The following is a 27,877-nucleotide window of genomic DNA, read 5'->3' as shown; positions in this document are numbered from 1 at the left end:
TCGTATGTCTTATTTTATTATAAGATGAATGATGGACTTGATGACAGTAGTTAGTAATATAATACTTTGTTTTGTTCCACAACAGGTGCGGTTATTGCATGTTCTTCGGTGATCACAAGTCGCGATATTTTGCAGAAACAACAACATTATCTGCTATTATCCTGTGTGCATGCATTTGATTTGCTTTTATAACATCAGCATACATTCTTTCAGCTTGAATTTCACCTGCATTAATGTCAATTCCTGCTTGTATTTCTCCAGCATCGATGTCACTTCCGGTTTGTATTTCATCTGTATCAATATCACTCCTTCTTATCACTGGTTTCCGGTTGTCAATATTGTCATCATCGTCATAGTACTCGTATTCTGAGTCTGAATCAGACCATGAATCATCCCAAAGTTCCTCTAATTCTTTTTTATTTGATGGTATGTTTTTTTGTTTTTTTTCATTTGGTTTTGAAAAAGCAGGTCTAGTTTCACTAGATCGTACTGTTGCGGGATATTTAAACTTGTGTTTAAAATATGATTTTTCAATAGGAGCTAGCATGTGTGACTTTGATTTAGAGACTGTCTGTATTTGTCTAGATAGCGCTGTTGGTGCTATCTGTCGAGATGGAAAGTAATGTCTTCTAAGTCGATAAGAATCTATAAATTGCTGATCAGCGTTGGTTGATATTGTTTGCCTGCTATTCCCAGATCTCCAACTTGAAAATTTAAATTGACTTCCTGGTCCTTTTTTATGGAAGGAGAATGAGGCTTGTTGTGGTGATTTTTTAGTACCCTTGTGGATATTGTCACCGTACACTGCAGTACTTCTGTGAACGTTTTGTTTTACTATAACATCATCTGCTACAATTTCAGTGGCTTTTACGTTATTCGATTTAAATCCGGCAGATAACCTTGTTTTCTTATTTTTTGGAGGAATTCTTTGAAACTCGGATAATCTAATTGACATTTTTTTGAGCGAACCAATATTTTTTGAAGATACTTCTTCTTGTTGCTTTTTTGAAGGATATGTTTTGTAAGGATTGCTCAGCTGGTTGAATGTCTTGGCCAAAAACGGATGGTGTTGAACAAAATAAATAGCAAGATCGTTGTTATATCTATTCAAGGACTTAAGTGTTCGAATCAACACACCTTTTAACGTATCAATGAATTTGTTTCCGGAATTTCTGCTGTATTCGTTGTCATTGCGGTACATATCTGAATGACTCTTACCAAGCAAACTGTGGTTCTTGAGTTCGTGACTTCTGATTTGATCTGTTGTTGTATAACCTAATAAGTAAAAATAAACCAGTAAATAATTGAATGCGTTAAATATTATGACTTTAAACGAGTCAACAGTTCAGAGTTAATCTGGATAAGTTTTGAAATTATAGAATTTGCTCATGTTATACACCAGTTGAAGAATTGGACTCCCGTATCAAATAAAGAGCGCTCAAAAGGTTGACTGATGTTTTGTCATCCCTGGATTTCTCCCATAGGGATGGATCCCATGCCAAAAAAAGGCGTCCATTTTGTTATCCAGAATGTATAAGTACTAATATACAAATAAGGAGATGTGGTATGATTGCCAATGAGACAACTATCCACTAAAGTTCAAATGAAGTGGATTTTAGCAATTATAGGCAACCGTACGACCTTCAACAATGAGAAAACCCCTTACCGTATAGTCGGCTATAAAAGACCCCAAAATAAAAAAAATAGCCACGTACGATTGGATTGGGGAGTTTAAATCCGATCCCTTTTGTAAGGAGATATTTAAGCTCTGTATACAATAACAAATATCAAATAGCAAGATTGCATTGATGGATCCGTAGGTAATCGGATACAGGGCACATGTTCTACTCCTACCAAAGCATTCATTCATTTTTAAACTACAGTCCAAATTCATGTACGTCATCCCCGTTAACCAGTTTTTTTCTCTTGTCTTGAATATGCATGAACTATTTTCCATTGAACATTCAAACAACAATAAATCAATACAAGGAAGAATGACTCAAAGGGCAATTTTAAAGCCCCGCCCGTTCACACTTCAAACAGCGCAAATTCGTGATTTATTATCGTTAGAGAAAGATTGATAAATTAATAAACACTAACTAGAGGCCTTTTCCCTTGAACGTTTTTCTTTCGTTTGCTCGTAATTGTTAAAAGACAATACTTTGTTTTGATTCCTTTGGGAGTACAAACGGTCCCTTATTACCGTGTATGAAATTGACCTATTTACCTTCAGTATATATATATATATATATATATATATATATTGTCAGGCCTGTCGAGAGTGAAATAATGTCTGAAAAAAGCTGACAAAAAGCTGGCAAAGCACGGCTGTTTCGCAAGTGATGATTCAAAAAGCAACTTTCTTACAGAAAATCGATTTTCTCTATCATGTCGACTTATATCTATAAAGAAATAGAACATACCAAAGGGACGAATAAGATAAGGCTAACAAAAACAGAAAACGTAATAGTCAAAAGACAAACAACAATAACTAAACAAAAACTCTCCACAGAAAACGCTATAGTCAAAAGATAAAACGACGAAAAGACAAACAACAATAACTAAACAAAAACTCTCCACAGAAAACGCTATAGTCAAAAGACAAACAAAAATAACTAAACAAAAACTCTCCACAGAAAACGCTATAGTCAAAAGACAAACAACAATAACTAAACAAAAACTCCCCACAGAAAACGCTATAGTCAAAAGACAAACAACAATAACTAAACAAAAACTCTCCACAGAAAACGCTATAGTCAAAAGACAAACAACAATAACTAAACAAAAACTCTCCACAGAAAACGCTATAGTCAAAAGACAAACAACAATAACTAAACAAAAACTCAAGAAGAACTCAGTGAAAACTCCGACATTACTAGTGGCACTGTCGTGCTACTGATTGCTAGTAAACATACAGTAATAAATGACATTCTGCATGTGCCTGTCCTAAGTCAGGAGCCTGTAATTCCGTAGTTGTTGTTTGTTGCTGTATATCTTATTTGTTATTTGTTTTTCGTTTTATTGTTTGTAAACAAATCAAATCGATTCTCGTTTGACTTGTTTTACATTTGCCGTTTTTGCGGTATGGGTTTTGCTCATTGTTAAAGTTCGTACGGTGACCTATAGTTGTTAACCTCTGCATCATTTGGTCTCAGGTGGAAAGCTGTCTCATTGTCAATCATACCACATCTTCTTAATTTTATATACAGTTGTCAATGGGGTTCGGTAATGTGACGATTAAGAAAAAGAGGACACCCGACAGGATTGTGGTGAAGACAAGAGATACCTATCCGAGCTCATCTATGACAAAGAAATTCTTTAACGGTCGATGAAATCATGATAACGTCCGTAAAACTGTCGAAGCAATTTACCACTTAAATTCAAGATATCGGAACCATTGTGTCTGATGGTCATACATAGGAGTATAATAAACGTCTGATATTCAAATACTATATCTTATATCAGAGGCTCACAATATACTGTAAATAACTAATTGCACATTAATTGCGAAGCTTCTCAAACAGAATCGAGGTTTACCGAAGTCATGTGGTTACCTTTGTGGTAACATCCGGGTGTTTTTATATTGTAGTACCTAACATTCGGTATTATCAGGATAATGAGAATATGGCGATTGTAAATGTCAAACATTTCAATTATTGTTAGATTGAAAAAAAGAAAAGAAAACAGAACTTTTTACGATAATGCAAGAACAGAGACTTCACAAGCTACGAAAATAATGTAAAACATATTAAAAAAAACTGAAACGAAAACTCATTTTTTTTCTGTGATAAAATTTTCTTTTTTTTGGTCTGATAATCGTAGAACGTTATTTGAATTCAACAAGAAAAAAAACATTTTGAGGATAAAAATTCAAATTCGGTAATTATGAATAACCAAAATCCCTGAAATAAAGACGAGAGCATGTGAAAAGACATGTCTGTTCTCCAGCATTACAAGATGTAGATTTTGTAGAGGATACCTTGCCTTATCCCTAATTGTAAAACATGGCCTCTACATAAAGGTGAACAAATCGTCATAATATAGTTTAAAATATCAGTCATTTCAATAAAAATAATACACAGAATCGTAGGAAAAAAAATCTTGTTTACATTAAAATCTTAGACCACAGTTAGTGGGACAAGTCTTATTAATAGAGCTTTTGGTACGAACGAACGTAAAGGGAGCATGTATTATATTTTCACGATAACACTTAGCGTCTTTGTTTTATCCGGTAAAACAGCATTCTTATCTGAAAACAAATCAAAATAGTTTCAAGTACACTTTCGTCCAATACATTACTTAATATGTTAACCACGATTGCACACATTTGCGCGGGAATTGTTCAAGGATGCGTTTCACCATTTACATTTAATGAAATTATTGAAGTATGATATACTCTAAATTTAACGACAACATTCACAATTATTTTTATTTTTAATGAGTATACTATCATCAAATTGTCAACGTGGATCATCGAGATTTGCAAGACAAGGATCCTGCAATATTTTGAAAAAGTAATGTGAAATAAATCTGGGTTTTTTTTTTTCTATTAATGTCAAGGTTAAATGTGATAAAAAAAGTAATGTGACGTTTGCGGTCGCAGGAAACAAATGTGAAACTGAATAAATACTATAGCCCCCCCCCCCCCCCCCCCCCTTGAAAGTTAATAAATATGTAAAAATGAATGATCCCTAAAACGAGTCTTACGTATGATTCGTCAAGCGTACGTACCTTTCGTCAAATAATAAGAAATCTCTATCTAGTACATTTGTAGTCTTCCCAAGTCTCTGACAACACGTTATTGTTAGGTTATTGTAAGAAAGCTCTACCTAGTAGTCTTCCCAAGTCTCTGACAACACGTTATTGTTAGGTTATTGTAAGAAAGCCCTACCTAGTAGTCTTCCCAAGCCTCTGACAACACGTTATTGTTAGGTAATTGTAAGAAATCTCTACCTAGTAGTCTTCCCGAGTCTCTGACAACACGTTATTGTTAGGTTATTGTAAGAAATCTCTACCTAGTAGTCTTCCCGAGTCTCTGACAACATGTTATTGTTAGGTTATTGTAAGAAAGCTCTACCTTGTAGTCTTCCCAAGTCTCTGACAACACGTTATTGTTAGGTTATTGTAAGAAAGCTCTACCTAGTAGTCTTCCCAAGTCTCTTACAACACGTTATTGTTAGGTTATTGTAAGAAAATTTCTACCTAGTAGTCTTCCCAAGTCTCTGACAACACGTTATTGTTAGGTTATTGTAAGAAATTTCTACCTAGTAGTCTTCCCAAGTCTCTGACAACACGTTATTGTTAGGTTATTGTAAGAAATTTCTACCTAGTAGTCTTCCCAAGTCTCTGACAACACGTTATTGTTAGGTTATTGTAAGAAAGCTCTACCTAGTAGTCTTCCCAAGTCTCTGACAACACGTTATTGTTAGGTTATTGTAAGAAATTTCTACCTAGTAGTCTTCCCAAGTCTCTGACAACACGTTATTGTTAGGTTATTGTAAGAAATCTCTACCTAGTAGTCTTCCCAAGTCTCTGACAACACGTTATTGTTAGGTTATTGTAAGAAATCTCTACCTAGTAGTCTTCCCAAGTCTCTGACAACACGTTATTGTTAGGTTATTGTAAGAAAGCTCTACCTAGTAGTCTTCCCAAGTCTCTGACAACACGTTATTGTTAGGTTATTGTAAGAAATCTCTACCTAGTAGTCTTCCCAAGTCTCTGACAACACGTTATTGTTAGGTTATTGTAAGAAATTTCTACCTAGTAGTCTTCCCAAGTCTCTGACAACACGTTATTGTTAGGTTATTGTAAGAAATCTCTACCTAGTAGTCTTCCCAAGTCTCTGACAACACGTTATTGTTAGGTTATTGTAAGAAATTTCTACCTAGTAGTCTTCCCAAGTCTCTGACAACACGTTATTGTTAGGTTATTGTAAGAAATTTCTACCTAGTAGTCTTCCCAAGTCTCTGACAACACGTTATTGTTAGGTTATTGTAAGAAAGCTCTACCTAGTAGTCTTCCCAAGTCTCTGACAACACGTTATTGTTAGGTTATTGTAAGAAATCTCTACCTAGTAGTCTTCTCAAGTCTCTAACAACACGTTATTGTTAGGTTATTGTAAGAAATTTCTACCTAGTAGTCTTCCCAAGTCTCTGACAACACGTTATTGTTAGGTTATTGTAAGAAATTTCTACCTAGTAGTCTTCCCAAGTCTCTGACAACACGTTATTGTTAGGTTATTGTAAGAAAGCTCTACCTAGTAGTCTTCCCAAGTCTCTGACAACACGTTATTGTTAGGTTATTGTAAGAAATCTCTACCTAGTAGTCTTCCCAAGTCTCTGACAACACGTTATTGTTAGGTTATTGTAAGAAATCTCTACCTAGTAGTCTTCCCAAGTCTCTGACAACACGTTATTGTTAGGTTATTGTAAGAAATCTCTACCTAGTAGTCTTCCCAAGTCTCTGACAACACGTTATTGTTAGGTTATTGTAAGAAATCTCTACCTAGTAGTCTTCCCAAGTCTCTGACAACACGTTATTGTTAGGTTATTGTAAGAAAGCTCTACCTAGTAGTCTTCCCGAGTCTCTGACAACACGTTATTGTTAGGTTATTGTAAGAAATCTCTACCTAGTAGTCTTCCCGAGTCTCTGACAACACGTTATTGTTAGGTTATTGTAAGAAAGCTCTACCTAGTAGTCTTCCCAAGTCTCTGACAACACGTTATTGTTAGGTTATTGTAAGAAAGCTCTACCTAGTAGTCTTCCCAAGTCTCTGACAACACGTTATTGTTAGGTTATTGTAAGAAATCTCTACCTAGTAGTCTTCCCAAGACTCTGACAACACGTTATTGTTAGGGTATTGTAAGAAATCTCTACCTAGTAGTCTTCCCAAGTCTCTGACAACACGTTATTGTTAGGTTATTGTAAGAAATCTCTACCTTGTAGTCTTCCCAAGTCTCTGACAACACGTTATTGTTAGGTTATTGTAAGAAAGCTCTACCTAGTAGTCTTCCCAAGTCTCTTACAACACGTTATTGTTAGGTTATTGTAAGAAATCTCTACCTAGTAGTCTTCCCAAGACTCTGACAACACGTTATTGTTAGGTTATTGTAAGAAATCTCTACCTAGTAGTCTTTCCAAGTCTCTGACAACACGTTATTGTTAGGTAATTGTAAGAAATCTCTACCTAGTAGTCTTCCCAAGTCTCTGACAACACGTTATTGTTAGGTTTTTGTAAGAAATCTCTACCTAGTAGTCTTCCCAAGTCTCTGAAAACACGTCATTGTTAGATTATTGTAAGAAATATCTACCTAGTAGTCTTCCCAAGTCTCTGACAACACGTTATTGTTAGGTTATTGTAAGAAATCTCTACCTAGTAGTCTTCCCAAGTCTCTGACAACACGTTATTGTTAGGTTATTGTAAGAAATTTCTACCTAGTAGTCTTCCCAAGTCTCTGACAACACGTTATTGTTAGGTTATTGTAAGAAAGCTCTACCTAGTAGTCTTCCCAAGTCTCTGACAACACTTTATTGTTAGGTTATTGTAAGAAATCTCTACCTAGTAGTCTTCCCAAGTCTCTGACAACACGTTATTGTTAGGTTATTGTAAGAAATTTCTACCTAGTAGTCTTCCCAAGTCTCTGACAACACGTTATTGTTAGGTTATTGTAAGAAATTTCTACCTAGTAGTCTTCCCAAGTCTCTGACAACACGTTATTGTTAGGTTATTGTAAGAAAGCTCTACCTAGTAGTCTTCCCAAGTCTCTGACAACACGTTATTGTTAGGTTATTGTAAGAAATCTCTACCTAGTAGTCTTCCCAAGTCTCTGACAACACGTTATTGTTAGGTTATTGTAAGAAATTTCTACCTAGTAGTCTTCCCAAGTCTCTGACAACACGTTATTGTTAGGTTATTGTAAGAAATCTCTACCTAGTAGTCTTCCCAAGTCTCTGACAACACGTTATTGTTAGGTTATTGTAAGAAATCTCTACCTAGTAGTCTTCCCAAGTCTCTGACAACACGTTATTGTTAGGTTATTGTAAGAAAGCTCTACCTAGTAGTCTTCCCGAGTCTCTGACAACACGTTATTGTTAGGTTATTGTAAGAAATCTCTACCTAGTAGTCTTCCCGAGTCTCTTACAACACGTTATTGTTAGGTTATTGTAAGAAAGCTCTACCTAGTAGTCTTCCCAAGTCTCTGACAACACGTTATTGTTAGGTTATTGTAAGAAAGCTCTACCTAGTAGTCTTCCCAAGTCTCTGACAACACGTTATTGTTAGGTTATTGTAAGAAATCTCTACCTAGTAGTCTTCCCAAGTCTCTGACAACACGTTATTGTTAGGTTATTGTAAGAAATCTCTACCTAGTAGTCTTCCCAAGTCTCTGACAACACGTTATTGTTAGGTTATTGTAAGAAATCTCTACCTTGTAGTCTTCCCAAGTCTCTGACAACACGTTATTGTTAGGTTATTGTAAGGAAGCTCTACCTAGTAGTCTTCCCAAGTCTCTTACAACACGTTATTGTTAGGTTATTGTAAGAAATCTCTACCTAGTAGTCTTCCCAAGACTCTGACAACACGTTATTGTTAGGTTATTGTAAGAAATCTCTACCTAGTAGTCTTTCCAAGTCTCTGACAACACGTTATTGTTAGGTAATTGTAAGAAATCTCTACCTAGTAGTCTTCCCAAGTCTCTGACAACACGTTATTGTTAGGTTTTTGTAAGAAATCTCTACCTAGTAGTCTTCCCAAGTCTCTGAAAACACGTCATTGTTAGATTATTGTAAGAAATATCTACCTAGTAGTCTTCCCAAGTCTCTGACAACACGTTATTGTTAGGTTATTGTAAGAAAATTTCTACCTAGTAGTCTTCCCAAGTCTCTGACAACACGTTATTGTTAGGTTATTGTAAGAAAGCTCTACCTAGTAGTCTTCCCAAGTCTCTGACAACACGTTATTGTTAGGTTATTGTAAGAAAATTTCTACCTAGTAGTCTTCCCAAGTCTCTGACAACACGTTATTGTTAGGTAATTGTAAGAAATCTCTACCTAGTAGTCTTCCCGAGTCTCTTACAACACGTTATTGTTAGGTTATTGTAAGAAATCTCTACCTAGTAGTCTTCCCAAGTCTCTGACAACACGTTATTGTTAGGTTATTGTAAGAAATTTCTACCTAGTAGTCTTCCCAAGTCTCTGACAACACGTTATTGTTAGGTTATTTATTTGTTTTATTTTCTTTGGTAACACTTCACGAACCAAAATTATCTTGTTTGGTGTCCTAATCTTTTTATCACTTTATTGCCCTTAAACGACATTGACAATATACTCATACCTAATTTAAATACTTGACAGGTGACATATGATTAAGCTTAAAAATAGAAAGTAAAAAAATATATTTCAGTATTTGTTCATCAAATTTGACATGACTTATTCTAAAAAAAATTTGAAAACAGTGGTATAATTTCCATCAGCACAAAGCGTGTTTCTGTAACATTCTTTACGGGTCTTCTCAATACCAAAAGTTTGGAAAACCAAATGTATATATCGTTTGAGAGCATACCATGTTATCTACACGCGACAATTGGAAAATTATTGTGCGTGAAAACGGGAAACAAAGTCGGGCGGGACACGTGAAATTACAACTGTTATTATTACAATGATAAGCGGGATACGGGATACGGGAATCTGACACAATGATAAGCGGGATACGGGATACGGGAATCTGACAAAATAATAAGATGGAACCGGGATCAGCATATTTAGTGGCACTAAGTACAAATTTACAATATCGAATGTGAACCTTTTCAGGTGCAAAATTTAAAAAGGTTTTTTTCTAAATCATCATTTAAACCTGATGTTAATCTTTTGTCCAGGTTAAGAATGTACGGACCCCACAATGCACTTCCATATAGAAGTACAGGTTTAACACAGGAGTCAAAAAGTTTTGAGAGCAAAGGTGTATCATTATGTGCACAATGAAATTTACGTTTAATCATAAAAATTACTTTAAGAACTTTCTTACTAAGATCTTCAACTGCAGTACCGAAAGAACCTGAAGCTCTCATTACAATACCTAAGTATTTATACTCTTGAACACTTTTGATGAGATTTTGACCAATATAAAAATTACAGTCTTTCAATAATTTACCTGATTTATTAAACACTATTATTTGAGTTTTTTTCTATATTCAGTGATAATTGCCATTTTTTACAATTAAGTTCCAATGAGGATAAACAGTTCTGTAGCCCTTCTTTGGTTTGAGACATTAATATTATGTCATCTGCATACATTAAACAATTAAAAGCTGTATTCCCTTTACTACTGGCTCACATTTCTCATCAAGGTATCCTGGAAAGTCATTCATAAATAAATTGAAAAGAAGGGGACTCAGTAACATCCTTGTTTTACACCAACATTTGAGAGTATGGGATCAGTTAGTCCAGAATCTAGTTTAACTGAATACCTAACACATGTATACATATCTTTGATTAAATGGAAAACCTTGCCACTAATACCTTGCTCAAACAGTTTAGAAAAGAGAAAATTCCTCCGTACTGTGTCAAAGTCTTTTCTATAGTCAACAAAACAACAATATAAATATTTTTTTGCCCTAAACATCTTATCCACAATAGATTTTAACGTATACACATGATCAATTGTTCTGTTAGCTTTTCTAAAGACTATTTGATTTTTACATAGATGTTGTTCTCAGTTACAAATAAATCTAATCTGTTGCATAAGATCTTTACAAACAACTTACTTAGACAACTAGAGATTGCTATACCTCTGTAGTTATTTGGATCTCTAACGTCTCCTGTTTTAAAAAGAGGTTTAATCATACTTTCTGTCCAACGACTAGGAAATAAAGTTAATTTCAAAACGATATTGGAAAGTTTGCAAATACAATTCAACATATTCACACTAGAATGTTTAAATATCTCATTACTTATACAGTCAAAACCTACACTTGTGTTATTCTTAAACTTTTTATAGATTTAATTAGATATAAGAAGATGTGATATGAGTGCCAATGAGACAACTCTCCATCCAAGTCAAAATTTATAAAAGTAAACCATTATAGGTCAAAGTACGGTCTTCAACACGGAGCCTTGGCTCACACCGAACAGCAAGCTATAAAGGGCCCCAAAAATTCCTAGTGTAAAACCATTCAAACGGGAAAACCAACGGTCTAATCTATATAAAAAACGAGAAACGAGCACTTCCTGCATAGTTATATCATAATCAGGTAAAACATTATTCCTAGTAAAATCACAACTTGAAGGAAAATCATCCTGTTCATGACTACAATCTACATTTAAAAGTTTATCAAAATAATAATACCATTCATCAGAGGGAATATTAGAACTCTGATTACTGATGTCCTTGGCAGAATATCAAAATTTATTAATAATATCCCAATAAGCATATAAGCCCAATATATACAGTAGGTGTTCAATTCGTACAAATGCTGATCTTTATTTTTTTAAATACGAAGAGTTTGAATCCGTTATATGTTTTCAATTTGTATGAAAACAACATATGTCGTATGAAAACAACTCAAAATAAAGAAGTTTTAGCTCAGCCCACATAATTAACCAATACAATTTTTTCGCACTGTTCGTATAACTCATGCAAACGGTTATGTTTTTTGAAAAATCTCAAATTTAATATAAGAAATGAATGCTTTTTTTTTATAATTTTATTATGAGAAGTCCATAAAAACTGATAAAATCAAACGTCATCAACCAACGGAACGAGTGAAAAACAACTTTCATATTCCTGACTTGGTTCAGGCATTTTCCGCCAAAAAATGGTGGGTTAAATATAGTTTTATAGCTAGCTGAAGCTCTCACTTATATGACACTCGTTTATAGTTTCCTTATAAAGGATCGATCGGAGCAGTCATAACACCTGTCATACCTGTTGCAACGAAATCTGTCATGAAATTTGCAACTGCAAGTTTACTTTGACCATCAAAATATCTAGTAAATAATTTGACTTGCGATGCAGGTAAAAACCGCATACATCTGTAGTGTAGCATATATTATTCAAAACACAACAACTGTATACGGTTAATATCGTTTGGTCTGCTTAAAGCTTAAGTAGAATTGTTCGCATGAGTAACACAACGGGTGCCATCTGTGGATCAGGGACTGCTCACCCTTTAAAATCGCCTGCGTTTACCACCGGTGTTTGGCGTGGTTCGTGTTGCTCATTCTTTAGTTTTAGTGTTTTATTGGCGTTGACCACCGGTGTTTGGCGTGGTTCGTGTTGCTCATTCTTTAGTTTTAGTGTTTTATTGGCGTTTACCACCGGTTTTTGACGTGGTTCGTGTTGCTCATTCTCTAGTTTTAGTGTTTTACTGGCGTTTACCACCGGTGTTTGGCGTGGTTCGTGTTGCTCATTCTTTAGTTGGCGTGGTTCGTGTTGCTCATTCTTTAGTTGGCGTGGTTCGTGTTGCTCATTCTTTAGTTTGGCGTGGTTCGTGTTGCTCATTCTTTAGTTTGGCGTGGTTTGTGTTGCTCATTCCTTAGTTGGCGTGGTTCGTGTTGCTCATTCTTTAGTTTGGCGTGGTTCGTGTTGCTCATTCTTTAGTTTGGCGTGGTTCGTGTTGCTCATTCTTTAGTTTGGCGTGGTTCGTGTTGCTCATTCATTAGTTTGCATGGTTCGTGTTGCTTATTCTTTAGGTGTTGCTCATTCTTTAGTTTGGCGTGGTTCGTGTTGCTCACTCATTAATTTGCGTGGTTCGTGTTGCTCATTCTTTAGTTTGGCGTGGTTCGTGTTGCTCATTCTTTAGTTTGGCGTGGTTCGTGTTGCTTTCTTTAGTTGGCGTGGTTCGTGTTGCTCATTCTTTAGTTTGGCGTGGTTCGTGTTGCACATTCCATAGTTTGGCGTGGTTCGTGTTGCTCATTCTTTAGTTTGGCGTGGTTCGTGTTGCTCATTCTTTAGTTTGGCGTGGTTCGTGTTGCTTATTCATTAGTTTGCGTGGTTCGTGTTGCTCATTCTTTAGTTTGGCGTGGTTCGTGTTGCTCATTCTTTAGTTTGGCGTGGTTCGTGTTGCTCATTCTTTAGTTTGGCGTGGTTCGTGTTGCTCATTCTATAGTTTGGCGTGGTTCGTGTTGCTTATTCTTTAGTTTGGCGTGGTTCGTGTTGCTCATTCTTTAGTTGGCGTGGTTCGTATTAGTTTGGCGTGGTTCGTGTTGCTCATTCTTTTGTTTGGCGTGGTTCATGTTGCTCATTCTTTAGTTTGGCGTGGTTCATGTTGCTCATTCTTTAGTTTGGCGTGGTTCGTGTTGCTCATTCATAAGTTTGGCGTGGTTCGTGTTGCTCATTCTTTAGTTTGGCGTGGTTCGTGTTGTTCATTCATTAGTTTGGCGTGGTTCGTGTTGCTCATTCTTTAGTTTGGCGTGGTTCGTGTTGCTCATTCTTTAGTTGGCGTGGTTCTAGTTGCTCATTCTTTAGTTTGGCGTGGTTCGTGTTGCTCATTCATTAGTTTGGCGTGGTTCGTGTTGCTCATTCATTAGTTTGCGTGGTTCGTGTTGCTCATTCTTTAGTTTGGCGTGGTTCGTGTTGCTCATTCTTTAGTTTGGCGTGGTTCGTGTTGATTATTCTTTAGTTTTCTATGTAGTGTTTTATTGACATTTTCGTCTTTTTATTCGTTTTTCGTTTTTGCCATAGTGTCTTCAGTTCTCGCGAGTTGTTAATGTCTCCTTTGAATATTTCGCCTCTTCTTGAAATGTATCAGGAAAACATGAGTAAAAAATTATGGAAAGTTTTAAAATTTGATTAAAAACATGCTAAAGGATATAAATACTTGTTTTAATTACAATTCAATAATATATTAACATAATAATGACAGGCTATGATGCACCGGCTACTCACGGATGTTTTCATTTGTGACTGACATTCGACCAGCATCATAGCGGTTTGTCCAAGTGATTGTAATAAATACGTACAAGGTATTAGTTTGAGTGTGCACCACCGTAACATGTTCATGGTGTGGAATAAGATTGATCAAACACACTGAACTTAGTTGGTGAATAGCTGTCTTATTGGCAATAATACCACAACTCCTAATTTTTACACTACACGCTTGCGTGTATCATAACCAAAAAGCATTAAAAAGAACAAACCAATTGACGCAAACTAAAATTCACTAATTGTTTGCTGCAAAACAATTCTGTAAACATATATGGAAAGGAATTACTGCCATAATAAATCAGGCATGACGGTTGGTATGGTTGTCCTGCGAGAGAATATTCTGTCCTGGTGATTTGGTTCTGATTGGTGCTGGTGGGTCCTGATTCTGTGCTGGTGATTTGGTTCTGATTGGTGCTGGTGGGTCCTGATTTTGTGCTGGTGATTTGGTTCTGATTGGTGCTGGTAGGTCCTGATTCTGTGCTGGTGATTTGGTTCTGATTGGTGCTGGTGGGTCCTGATTCTGTACTGGTGATTTGGTTCTGATTGGTGCTGGTGGGTCCTGATTCTGTGCTGGTGATTTGGTTCTGATTGGTGCTGGTGGGTCCTGATTTTGTGCTGGTGATTTGGTTCTGATTTGTGCTGGTAGGTCCTGATTCTGTGCTGGTGATTTAGTTCTGATTGGTGCTGGTGGGTCCTGATTCTGTGCTGGTGATTTGGTTCTGATTGGTGCTGGTGGGTCCTGATTCTGTGCTGGTGATTTAGTTCTGATTGGTGCTGGTGGGTCCTGATTCTGTGCTGGTGATTTGGTTCTGATTGGTGCTGGTGGGTCCTGATTCTGTGCTGGTGATTTGGTCCAGATTGGTGCTGGTGGGTCCTGATTCTGTGCTGGTGATTTGGTCCAGATTGGTGCTGGTGGGTCCTGATTCTGTGCTAGTGGGTTTGTTAATATTATATTGAAACGGCAACAAAACAGCCATTTCATGTTCCTTGATATTTTACTGTTACATTAAACATATCTCGCGAGGTATATTACAATGATTTTATTTTACAAAAGTCTTGCAAATTCGTAAACAAAACTGTCCTCATAATGTGCGGATAATTAAAAATGTCCTGTGTTCTAAATTTTTTTTAATAAAAAGTGGTAAATATTCAAGCAGAAAAATGATAGGAAAGACACCTGGCATACCATTATTGATTGCTGCATTATTTGACCCCAAGATTATACTGTTGTATTGAAATATGTTGACCAAGATTTCTTTCGTATGGCAGTAAAGCCTATGCCGAGGAGGTGTCGTTCGTTTGACATTGCAGGCTGTACCTGTACTGTATTCGATACCATGATACTGTCCATCATACTCTCTTTTCCGTGCAGTGATAGTCTTAATTCAGGTTCTGCCCTTCCTTTTAATCGACCTTATTTGCAGAACCTACTTAATCGATTTACGTTTGATTTGTTTTCATTCTGAATAAACCCATGTGATTCACTTGGGAATAGAAATATTGTCCTCCGTGGACTTATTCTATCCTGTGGTAGCCAATACCGGGATGTATATAATTATATACAGCCACGTCCGGTCAAAATTGAGATGTAAAATGCAATGCCTCGTGTAGGAAGAGTACCGCGCTTTTTGCATTTATAACAACCATTGAATCAACTATGTCATGAGGGAGGGTGGCTTTTGCAAGGCAAATTTTCCGCCCTTTTCAAACATACTCGCCTTTTAAGTTGCAGTAGAAATTCTGTCTCATTATCATCGATCTACTCTGAAATTCTGTATCATCATCATCAATCTTCTATGAAAAACCTATCTATTTAATTATTATTGATTTTAGTTTTTCTTAATAGCATGAAATGAATGTCACTCGACGTTAGGCATACAACAATTAATCAAACCTGTATAAATTTCGACTTTTTTCATTTGTAAATGTTGAAAACTCTTTTGCAATGCCGGTTTACAACTACTAGTATTAACCTCCACAGAGTTAAGCTACGCCACTGGAAATTACGCGTTTTTTGTGCATTTTCAATTTTCTAATATGAAAATATGCATATAACTGGCAGGTGCGTGATCACAAAAAAACCAAGAAACTTGAAAATACCCTTTATGCCTATGCCTTGTGGCCAATAGCGATAAAAAGCATCCAGCTGATACAACAAAAATAAAGTTTTCAAGCAATTTGTCTATGACCGAAATTTCAAAATGTGAAAGAGAGGCGAAAGATACCAAAAGGACATTCAAACTCAAAACTCAAAGTCGAAAACAAACTGACAACGCCATGACTAAAATAGATAAAGACAAAAAGATAAACAACAGTATACAAAACACAACATAGAAAACTAAAGACTAATCAACACGAACCGCACCAAAACCCGGGGCGATCTCAGATGCCCCAGAAGGGTAAGCAGACCCTGCTTCGCATGTGGTACCCGTCGTGTTTGCTCATGTAAATACAAATCCGGTGATAAGTCTAATTCGGTAGGTCACATTCGGGGAAAAGTAGAACGGGATTGTGGTTACGACGATTTGAACAAATCGGTCGTCATCAGTGAAACAGATGTTCCATAACGGTCAATCAACTTGTGATGGCGTCCGTAAAATTTAAGAAGTGATGATTTCAACTTCACCGCTTAGAATTCTTGGTTTAATAGCTTCTTTGTGTGCAGCAAACCTCTCTTAATGAAATCATGATATGAAACGCAAGCCCTGAAATATCGTATCAACTTAGAGATATATACTCCATATGCAAGTGCTGTTGGAATGTTGCTACATAGAAATGGAAAGTTCACAATGGGAAAGCTGAAATCACCTGAAAGATGATGATGAATCTTTACCGTCCAGTGGCAATTTGTACTAGACCGACAGATTTTTAATGTGCTACTTCACAATGTAATTAGTCCGCAGGAAGCCATGTCTTCTTTCCCGGAAACAATATTCTGACTCTGAGCCCTAAGTCTTTGCTCTTGCTCATAAAATTGTAGTGGAGAAGCAGCAAATGCCAATTTTCAAGTCTTTGGTTTGAAAAGGCCGGGTTTCGAACCCCAACCTCCCGCACTCGAGCATACTACCACGAGACCACCGAGATAGTTTAAAATGTGTACGGCTATTTTATTTATTAAAATGGTACGCTTACATAGAGAAATAAGACTTCACATGGGAAACGTGATGTTATCTTTATGGGGCTCAATAAGATTTAATAATGTCTTACCCTATACAAAACTGTAGGCAATAAATTAGGTGCGACATTAGTATCCGAGATCTCATTTCCCTGGCACAAAAGCTAATTTCGTCATGTACTGTAGATCATTTTCTTCTTAATCAATCAAATGATTTTTTTGTTATGATTCCGCGCGTAAGCAATTCGTGTCTTCTGCAATGTATTGATAAATGAAGGACCGATCGCAAGATTGTTTAAGGGAAAAAGGTGTGGTCGAACATATATTAAAATAGATTCATACCAACTTTGTCAAATTTATTTAATGTTATATCTTAAGACACATGCTAGTTTTGACCAAAATACTGCTGCCAAAAATCCAAATTTCAGTGATTTTTTTTGTTGTTTTTTTTTTGTTTTTTTTTGTTTTTATTTATCTATTATTTTCTCTTCTATCTTTTCTTTCTTTATGAAATAAAATTCTCTCTTTATTGAACAATATGGAAATAATGGATACATAATAATATAGTGTATATATTTTATAATTTAGAATACTAACAATTACTAACTATTTTCTATCTAAATATACAATCTAATGTTTAACGAGGCCGGGATAAGGTACCGGTACTTTCTGTATCCAACTAAAAAATGTGAAAGTTTTTTCAATAAAGTATGTAAAATTTAAAAAAAAAAAAAAAAAAAAAAAAAAAAAATAGATTTATACGGCAATTTTTTCTGCTGCTGTTGATACATTGCAAAATACCAACCGGACTAATGTTTAACTCACCTGAGTAATTAACTTATGTAATATACTCTGTCACAACTAAGCCAAATGTGACCAAATTTTAATTTTCTTTGAAATCTTTCAAAATTTATAACTAGAGACGGGATCTACCCGTTAACATTTCGGCTGTAGTTAAAAATAGTTCATAGGGATAATACTGCAGTTTTTGGCTTATGTTTCAAAGACCAAAGCAGATTGTCAAAATTGATTTCGTCAAGAATATCAGCATGGGAATTGGTATATCTACCTTTACCTTGCAATTATCACAAAAATAAGATAACCTATTTTGGAGTTATTCTCCTTGAAATGTCAATTTTAGCAAATCTTGAAACCTAATAATATGTTGACCCACACAGTTTCCATTCAATACATTTCTTGATGCTTTGAATCATTTGAATAAAAGCATGCCAGGTGAACGATACAGGCTCTGTTTGGCGAAGATACGAAGGGTAGCCGGGTGTGAATGATATTTCAAATAAACGCTAAACATAGAAATATGCAGATAATTGCAACCAAAGGATTAAGTATTCAAATATTTCGCATTTATATATTTTTTTTTGTTAAAAGAATTTCGCCCCCAAATAAATGACAAATTGTAATAGAACTTTTTACCTTTAAATTTTAAATGAATAGGTACATGTAACAATCATTACTATGAAATCTTGTCGAGTATGATTGAGACAAAAGGTTTTAGAGAAGAAGATGGAATGGTGGAAGTTTACGGAAGATGAATGTAAATAGCTCACATGGCCCCATAGACCAGGAGGAGACCTCAAAACCGTGAATGGAAGTCTATGAAAAATAGATTTTAAACATTCAATCATTTTGGTACCGACCATACGAGACCCTCATGGGTAGTCAAGGTCGCTAAACACCTCCTAGTAGTAGTCGTCATTTCAATTGGATTTTGTTGAGGTACTTACCACTTACTGCAACAGGAGAAATATATGAAAATAAGTGCACAGAAGGTTCAAAGTCTTTGCCAAAAAAAAATACTATCTTTCTTATAATCTCTAAATCTTTTCATAATAAGCTGAACTGTAAAATACTTTCTTCAACATGACTTTTGAATATCTGATGTATACGTGTGACTTGTGAATATCTGATGTATACGTGTGATTTGTGAATATCTGATTTATACGTGTGACTTGTGAATATCTGATGTAAACGTGTGACTTTTGAATATCTGATGTATACGTGTGACTTTTGAATATCTGATGTATACGTGTGACATGTGAATATCTGATGTATACGTGTGACATGTGAATATCTGATGTATACGTATAACTTGTGAATATCTAATGTATACGTATGACTTGTGAATATCTGACTTATACGTGTGACTTTTGAATATCTGATGTATACGTATGAATTGTGAATATCTGATGTATACGTATGACTTTGACAGTTTTGGGCACACAAAGTTGTGCGTCAACTAAACAATTCTCAAGTTCTGCGAACAAGATTCAAAGTTGTGAACTTTTTTCAAAGTTGTGGGAAACCAGTTAGATGTGTACCGATTGACATACATGTAATTGTCTTGGAGAGCATGTTAACTTCCACGTCATTTGGTCTTTGGTGGAGAGTTGTTTCATTAGCCATGATACCACATCCTCTTATCTTTATATGTTTTATTCATTGGCTGAGTACAGATTTGATGTGTCTTGTGGTTATATTTTTCTGTGTTCAGTACAGATTTGATGTGTCGTGTCGTTATATTTTTCTGTGTTCATAACAGATTTGATGTGTCTTGTGGTTATATTTTTCTGTGCTCAGTACAGATTTGATGTGTCTTGTAGTTATATTTCTCTGTGCTCAGTACAGATTTGATGTGACCTGTGGTTATATTTTTCTGTGCTCAGTACAGATTTGATGTGTCTTGCTATTATATTTCTCTGTGCTCAGTCCAGATTTGATGTGTCTTGTGGTTATATTTGTCTGTGCTCAGTACATATTTGATGTGTCCTGTAGTTATATTTTTCTGTCCTCAGTCCAGATTTGATGTGTCTTGTGGTTCTATTTATCTGTGCTCGGTACAGATTTGATGTGTCTTGATGTTATATTTTTCTGTGCTCAGTACAGATTTGATGTGTCTTGTAGTTATATTATTCTGTGTTAAGTACAGGTTTGATGTGTCTTGTGGTTATATTTTTCTGTGCTCAGTACTAATTTGATGAGTTAAGCCATCTCAAGCTGTTTTTGTTAAGTTTGTTCTTGTGTTGAGATGATACTCGTATTACCCAGTTTATGTGAGGACTGAGCGCTCGCAAACATGTTAAATTTCTATGCATGTGCCTGTTACAATCCAGTGATTGTCGTTGGTTGCTGTATGCCATACTAGTGCTCGTTCTATTTGTAGTATAAATCTGAAGATTGTCTTCTCTTTTGAATATTTCCCATGTTGTCATACCTGGACCTTGTTTAGTTTATTATTCGGTGTGGATGGTTTATTTAATTTGTCACATAGACCTTTACGTGTCAGCTTGTATCAGTCATGTATGAAAAGGAAATCCTGTCAAATTTATTGGAGACAGCGTATTTATGAACAGGGTTAGGGTTAAAGAATTCAACAAGGTGCAAAACTATCTACAACGCTATATAAATGCTACAACAACGTCATACTGGGTAGCATTTTAAAAAGTGGACTTGGAGCATGTATTGGTGATATACAAGTCCCTGCACCCACATGTGCCGATGACATTGCTGTCCTGGCAAATAGTACTGCAGACGCACAAGGAATATTAGACATAGTACAGCACCATACAAGCAGAGATCTAGTTAAAATCAATCCAACTAAATCTGAAGCTGTTTTATACAATGCAAAAGGCTCAAACATATCAACACTGCAATTCGAAGACGATGACATCAATATAACCAATGAAACCAAACATCTAGATATCAAAAGAAACGAGCAAAACCGGGCAAATATCTCAGAAAGAATAAGAACCGGCAGGGCAACAGTATACAGCCTTCTCGGAACCGGTTTACATGTCAGAAGGGGATTCTCACCCATGGTCGCATACAAGCTATGGAGAACATATGCAGTACCAAGAAGCATCTACGGACTTGAGGTGATGAACTTACTTGCAAAAGAAAAGGATATGGCAGAGAGAAAAATCCTCCGACAAATTCAAGGACTTCCAAATAATACAGCAAATATGGCTGTCTATACCCTGGTAGGAGCAGAACCTATTGCTATCACATTAGACAAAAATCTACTTACCTTCTTCATGAATATTGTTAGAAATTCAGGACCCATAGAATGTGAAATTCTGCGTCGACAAATAGCATTCTCAGACCAAAGAGGAAAAGACTTTATCAACAGAGTGGAAAAAACTCTATCAAAATACAATTTGAAATCTAGTAGTTACTACATAGAAAAACCACTAAGGAAAATCGAATGGAAAAGACTAGTAGGAATAAAGATCAAGGAATACTGGAAAAATGAATGTCATTATGAAAAAAATGGAAAAAACATCACTTAAATACATAGAGATACAGAACAATCCATTAAATGAAGCACACAATATTTGGAAAAGCGTAAAGAACAATAGTAAAGATGTAAAGGCAGGAGAAATAAAAGCAAGAATAAGTACTCAAACGTACATATTACAAGCCAAAAGAGCTAAGTTCGATCCGAAAGTTAACCCGATATGTACAATCTGTGAACAGGAAAATGAAAATCTAGAACATTTTATTCTACGCTGCAAGGAATTGGAGCAAATAAGATCTAAATATTGCTCAAAAATAGAACAGACAATGGATGAAATTGATACCTCAACATACAAGAAGATCATACAACAAGGGAATTTACTGCAGCTCATAATGGACTGTACTAGCAAGGACATAAACTGTTACTCAACTGTGTATGAAAACATTGAAACTCTGGCTAGAAATATGTGCTACGAGATGCACATGCTGCGCACAAAAAGGATAAAAAACTTGAACACAAGTACAGTATAAGTATAAGTAAACTTTTTTAAAATAAAATAGTTCCCTACTTTACTATCTTACTGTTTTATGACTTATTAGGACCTAAATTAAATTTTTTGTAAAGTTTTAAGATATCAAGTACCTTTAAAGAATAATGATAAGATCCGAAATAAGGTAATTTTAAACTGTGAAGGAAAACTTATGTATATATGTTGAATTGTTCTAAACCCAAACCCTTTTACATAAGTCTTATAAAATAACCTTCTCATTAAAAATTCTGATGTACGTATAGCACCTTTAACTAACAATTATAAGAAAATTTAATTTAAGACCACTTAAATTCTAAATTCTTATTTGTAAATATATCCAGTTCTTACTTAACTTGTTCATACACCTCAGCACATATGAATATTATTTTTAAAATTTTATGATGACAATCCGATGAATTAATTATAATATTAATTATTTAGTAATTATTATTGCCTAAATTCAGTCATCTGTACATTATTAAATGTTTCCTTATGTTTTAAGGTGTATATAGTTGCTACAATTATACCCTATGGGTAGTGCTCCACAATTAATGGAGGAATATACAAGAAACTGAAACTGAACTGAAACTGAACATATATTAAGGTGGAAACTAAAGGCAACAGAAGTTAGATTATCTAAACTCGTAAATCCATTTATAATAGACCAATCAAACGAACCGTTGCACTCCGAAGTGAACGCTATCGGTTCGTTGATATGTAAAGCGTATCCTGTGATTCCTGCATCGAAGAAGTCTCTGGTGAGCTGAGACACATATCAAAGTAAAAACAGCAAGCTTTCAATGACGTTTTAACTTATGTACTTTGAGATCTTTTAAAATATGTTTCATTAAGCATCGTACGTTGATGAAAATAAAATTTGAGGGAATTTAATAGCTTTAATAGATCTTCGAGTATTCTAATTAAGAATTTGTTCATCTGATAAAGAACTGAAGATGATGTCCTTTTTTAAAAGTAAAATATAGTTTCGATTATTTGACAACGCTAATTATACAGTCAAATATGCGCCCAAAGTAAAAATAGGCGTCACAAATCCGATTGAACAGGATTCTTTTCCCAATTCGATTGATACTTCAGCTTTAGATCTGAAATAAGACTTACGTCTTGCCATATCAGGACCCAGCAGTACAAGGACATGACCTAACAACACAGAATCAGGACGTGTATAAACTGTAAAAATGAATGATTTACGGAAATTGATATTTTTTTGTTCACAGAGTTGTTTTGTCGTGCGGATTTTGGGTATAGAAAGCGAGCTCAATGAGCATTTTTGTTGATCATTTTCAGTACTAGATTTTCTAGAAATGAGCACTTTTGTGTTACACTTACTGCATGTTGGCCAATACTTTAGTTGCTCACATTTGAAGCAATACGAAACACAATCAAAACATCTCAAATATTTCTTTTTATCTATTATTCAATTAATCATAAAAAATCAGGACCAAATCACCAGCCCATAACATTCTCTCGCAAGACAACCTTATTCATCGTGATACATGGTTTACTAGTTTATTTTAGTTTCTAAATTCAATTTACCCCGGTATTGATAATTTCATTTTGTCTTCCAATCATATTATCACATATGTATTTATAAATATAAGTATATTTAGTTATTCAGAAATTCAGAAAGGTGAAAGATAATTTGTTTGACCGTATGATTGATTGAGGTTTGGTTAGTTTATATTCAAGTTATTGGTGTCTTTGTTAACAGTAACAATCAGAACGATTGAAGAGTTTAGCAATACGAACAGTAAAACTTCCCAATTATTCTCAAGTACAAGTCATCTATATTCTAAAAAAAATCCTTTTTCTCGAAAAATATTCTGTTATTTTTGTATTTATTTATATATTGTTTTTGGAAAGGTGGTGGTCACAGATTTTTATTCACAAGACGCTGAAATGTAAACAATGAGAAGACCATATCAAATACAGAGTGGGAGAGCATTGAAATCATAGACTTCCAAAACATTGTGTCGTTTAATCTATAGAGAGGGGTAGAAACGCCTTTACAGTTTCTAATGATTTTATATTTTATGAACAATCAATTTAATTTCATGTCAGCACATGAGCGCTTACTACTGACTGGTCATACCGCCATGGGCGTCCACCAGCAGTGGCATCAAGCCATTAGGTTTAAAAGCTCATCAGATTTAGACAGGCCGTACAAATCGTGTTATATGTAATATATTGTCCGTTACCAGATAAATGGCATATTGTAGTCGATATATTCTATTATACATGTATATTCTAAAATGGATAACTCGTAAATGTAAATATATATATGTATTTTCCCTAACGGGAAAAATATTGTTCGTGTTACCGAAATCTATGGTTTCGAGTTTGTTTTAAGGAGTTTTCATTGGATGTGTGTAATTTCTTGTACATTAATTAACACTAACTTTGCCGCCCTCTGTCGTTAAGATGAAACGCATAACATTACTTTTTCCTATCGGCTTTGTGCTATCAACATTTTGTTAACACGAATTGTTAGACATATTTTAATACCAATTTAAAAATGGCAGTTTGTACAGAAATAGTTCTATTTTCTTAACTAAAAATATCGGAAGACAAACACCATTATAACAAATACAAATATGATTGTCATAAAAACCAAAGCAACATGTCATTTAAACATTTCATATAGACGCATATAATAAGGAAACTAAAATGGAATATGAATGCATAGAACCATGCCGACAGTGCATAGCGACAGAAGTTTCATTTTAATCGTCACATAAAGAGAAAATATGAAATATACTCACATACTTGCGAAACGAGCACAGCAATCAATAACGTGAATCTATTCATTGTTTATAAATCCGTTATACACAAATATTATTATTTACATGATTTAAATGTAAAATCCAATGTTATCATTAAACGTGATTACCATGTTATTTAGATGTGATGAACAGGCATATGCTAATTAGCTATTGTGTTTCTGTGTATTTTTTGCATAATTAAATGCCTCAGGGTGAACATCGTCTATATAAAATAAGGAGATGTGGTATGATTGCAAATGAGACAACTATCCACCAAAGTTCACATGAAGTGGATGTAAGCAATTAAAGGTTACAGTACGGCCTTCAACAATGAGTAAAACCCATATCGCATATTCGGCTATAAAAGGCCCCGACATGAAAAATGTGAAACAATTCAAACGAGAAAACTAACGACCTTATCTATAACAAAATAATTTACGAAAAACAAATATGACAGGTATGAACCATAACCAACCACTAAACTACAGGCTCCTGACTTGGGATAGGCAAATAAAGAATGTGGCGGGGTTAAATTTGTTAGTTTGAGCTCAACCCTCCCTTAACCTGTAACAGCACAATATAAGAACACACTATATAAATCCATTGCAATTGGCTAAACTCCAAAGATCGGTACGAGACCCTTTTTGCATGTCAGTACAACTATACATACTTTGTTTAAACTTTTAACGTGCATTTAGTGCCCATAACGATGAATTAAAGGTACTAAATTCTAATTTATTTTCGTCACGAATATTCGATTTAAGGGAAAGGAGTGTGGTAGAATAGATTCAATATGAATTAAATTTTCTCCCTTGTTAACCTCTTCATTTCATATTTATAAATATCTGTCGAATGTCGTGTTAAATCAATATATAATTGTTACATTTGATAGATTTTGTTCATTTGCGTTGACAGATGTTTTTTTTTCATATTCGGAAATTATGTTATAAGTAACGAAAAAATATCCATTTCATGTTAAATAATTACCCTTACGCATATTAAGCAGAATGCATTCAGAATCTTCCCAAAGACAAAAAGAAAAATCAACTCGCTAAGTGTTTTAATTCACTCTAAGTAATATTTATTATGTTCTGTCACTCAAAAACCCACATTTTAATGAGTGCTTGCATCTCCTATATCATAGTAAACATACGATTAAGGATACTACCGAAAGAAGAAGGTCTGCATTAGGTGTCAGACCATTAATTCAAAATCCCTATCTATTCAACCAAATTTTGCAATTTTCACAGCTTTCTAAATATTTTACCTTAAGTTTAACTTCATAGAAACCAGGTATATCCTGAATTGTACATGTATCACCTTTATACATGCCAATTTTCAACCCATGTTAAAAGTCTTCTAAGAAAAAAATGCCCATCACAAAATAAGTACTACTAAAAATAACCCCATGGTTTTCTGGAAATCTTAAATTAGTATACTATGGAGCGCATTGATCTCCATTTTTTAATGCAAACTCATAGACAAGTAAATTTGGCTCAAAATGGTTTAAATATATTTCTCTTTCACCAAAAGTTTCATTTCTGCAAATTTGTTGGTTAGTTTAGGTAAACAATGACATCAAAAGCACTATTTTGTGTCAGAGTAGGGCTACTTTTACATACGTTCTAAATTGGAGGGAGTGAATTGGTGGTCTGACACCTAATGAGACAAAAAAGTTTATCAGAAGTCTTTTGTTTTGCTTTATTCTTAATCCTTGGTCAATTTATAGTAAAAAAAATATTATCTGAGCATAATGCGACTTATATTGCAAAATTCACAGCTCAATTCAAACTGACTGTAATGTGTTACTTTAATAGAAAATACTTGAAAATTTAATTTCAGACTACAGGAACATAAACTTTCAATATCAAGATCAACTTTGATATATTTTTCCTTGTTTATCCTTCTGCTTTAAAGACTTTCCGCAATTTTTACAATGAGTTTAGTAAAAAAATCAAAGGTATTGAAGTGTCAAGGAATATTTACTCCCCCCCCCTTTTTTTTTCACCAGGTGTCAGTAATGGTCCAGTAATTGATCAATAGTGTATTTATGGCCATGAAACTATTTTAATTCACTATCAGTCAATAAAATTTAAGGTAGAAAACTTTCATTTGAGACAATTAATGGAATTGTGGTGAGTCTATGCAATGTTTACATTAGGCTATGCTATCTGCCAAATACATGGATTGACGCAATGATATAACGAGTCAAAATCAAATAATTTCATAAAATCTTAATGATGACAATTTTTTTTTGGTAGTAAACAACCTATGTTTGAATGTTTAATACCACAGAAACAATTTACTGTGCATTCATAACAATTTAGGACATTTTTATATATGAATACATAGTGTAATGGTGGAAAAAGCTAAAAATAGCACTGCTTCAGGTTTAAGGCCCTTATTTTTCAAAATAAGACTTTTTTGCCAAAAAAATGATGAAATGTGGCTACTTGCATTACAAATAATCAGAAAAGACAAAAAAAATAATAGTTTTCTGAGTTTTTGGTTTCACCGCTTTTCGCGTTAAAGGTGTCAGACAACCAATTCAAAATCCCTATCTATTCAACAAAATTTTGCAATTTTCACAGCCTTCTAAATATTTTACCCTAAGTTTAACTTCATAGAAACCAGGTATATCCTAAATTGTACATGTATCACCTTTATACATGCCAATTTTCAACCCATGTTTAAAGTCTTCTAAGAAAAATGCCCATCACAAAATAAGTACTACTAAAAATAACCCCATGGTTTTCTGGAAATCTTAAATTAGTATACTAAGGAGCGCATTGATCCTCAATTTTTAATGCAAACTCATAGACAAGTAAATTTTGGCTCAAAATGGTCTAAATATATTTCTCTTTCACCAAAAGTTTCATTTCTGCAAATTTGTTGGTTATTTTAAGTAAATAATGACATCAAAAGCACTATTTTGTGTCAGAGTAGGGCTACTTTTACATACGTTTTAAATTGGAGGAAGTGAATTGGTGGTCTGACACCTTTATATCTTGATATTTTCCTCGATATTGACACGGATAGACGACTTTGAACTAGAATCTATGACAAACGTGATGATGTCCAGTTGTCACATTACCGTAGTAACATACCTTAAGTTCTGCTCCATCGTATGGCGTTTACATATTTCATTCCCGTAGTAACATACCATCTGCTCCATCGTATGGCGTTTACATATTTCATTCCCGTAGTATCATACCATCTGCTCCATCGTACGGCGTTTACATATTTCATTCCCGTAGTAACATACCTTCTGCTCCAT

At 34.7% G+C, this 27,877-nt stretch overlaps 1 protein-coding gene across 1 annotated transcript; it reads right to left on the bottom strand.

The window, feature by feature from the left end:
• On the bottom strand, positions 1 to 27,877 carry LOC127733773 (uncharacterized). Its single transcript, XM_052243086.1, has 3 exons — positions 27,866 to 27,877; positions 24,605 to 24,638; positions 1 to 1,275 (listed from the first exon to the last, which is right to left on the bottom strand). The coding sequence occupies exons 1-3, from the start codon at positions 27,875 to 27,877 to the stop codon at positions 113 to 115; spliced, it is 1,209 nt and encodes a 402-aa protein (XP_052099046.1). The 3' UTR covers positions 1 to 112.

The sequence above is a fragment of the Mytilus californianus genome, unplaced genomic scaffold, assembly GCF_021869535.1.
Source record: "Mytilus californianus isolate M0D057914Y unplaced genomic scaffold, xbMytCali1.0.p SCAF_3, whole genome shotgun sequence".
Lineage (NCBI taxonomy): Eukaryota > Metazoa > Mollusca > Bivalvia > Mytilida > Mytilidae > Mytilus > Mytilus californianus.
The sequence above is the reverse complement of the archived record's forward strand: the minus strand, read 5'-3'. Positions and strand labels throughout refer to the sequence as shown.

Bases quoted from the DNA above. Each gene is read 5' to 3' on its own strand.
- LOC127733773 (XM_052243086.1), bottom strand. The intron at 1,276-24,604 runs GTATGTGAGTAT...TTTACTTATTAG, and splicing joins TTGCTGTGCTCGTTTCGCAA to GTTATACAACAACAGATCAA.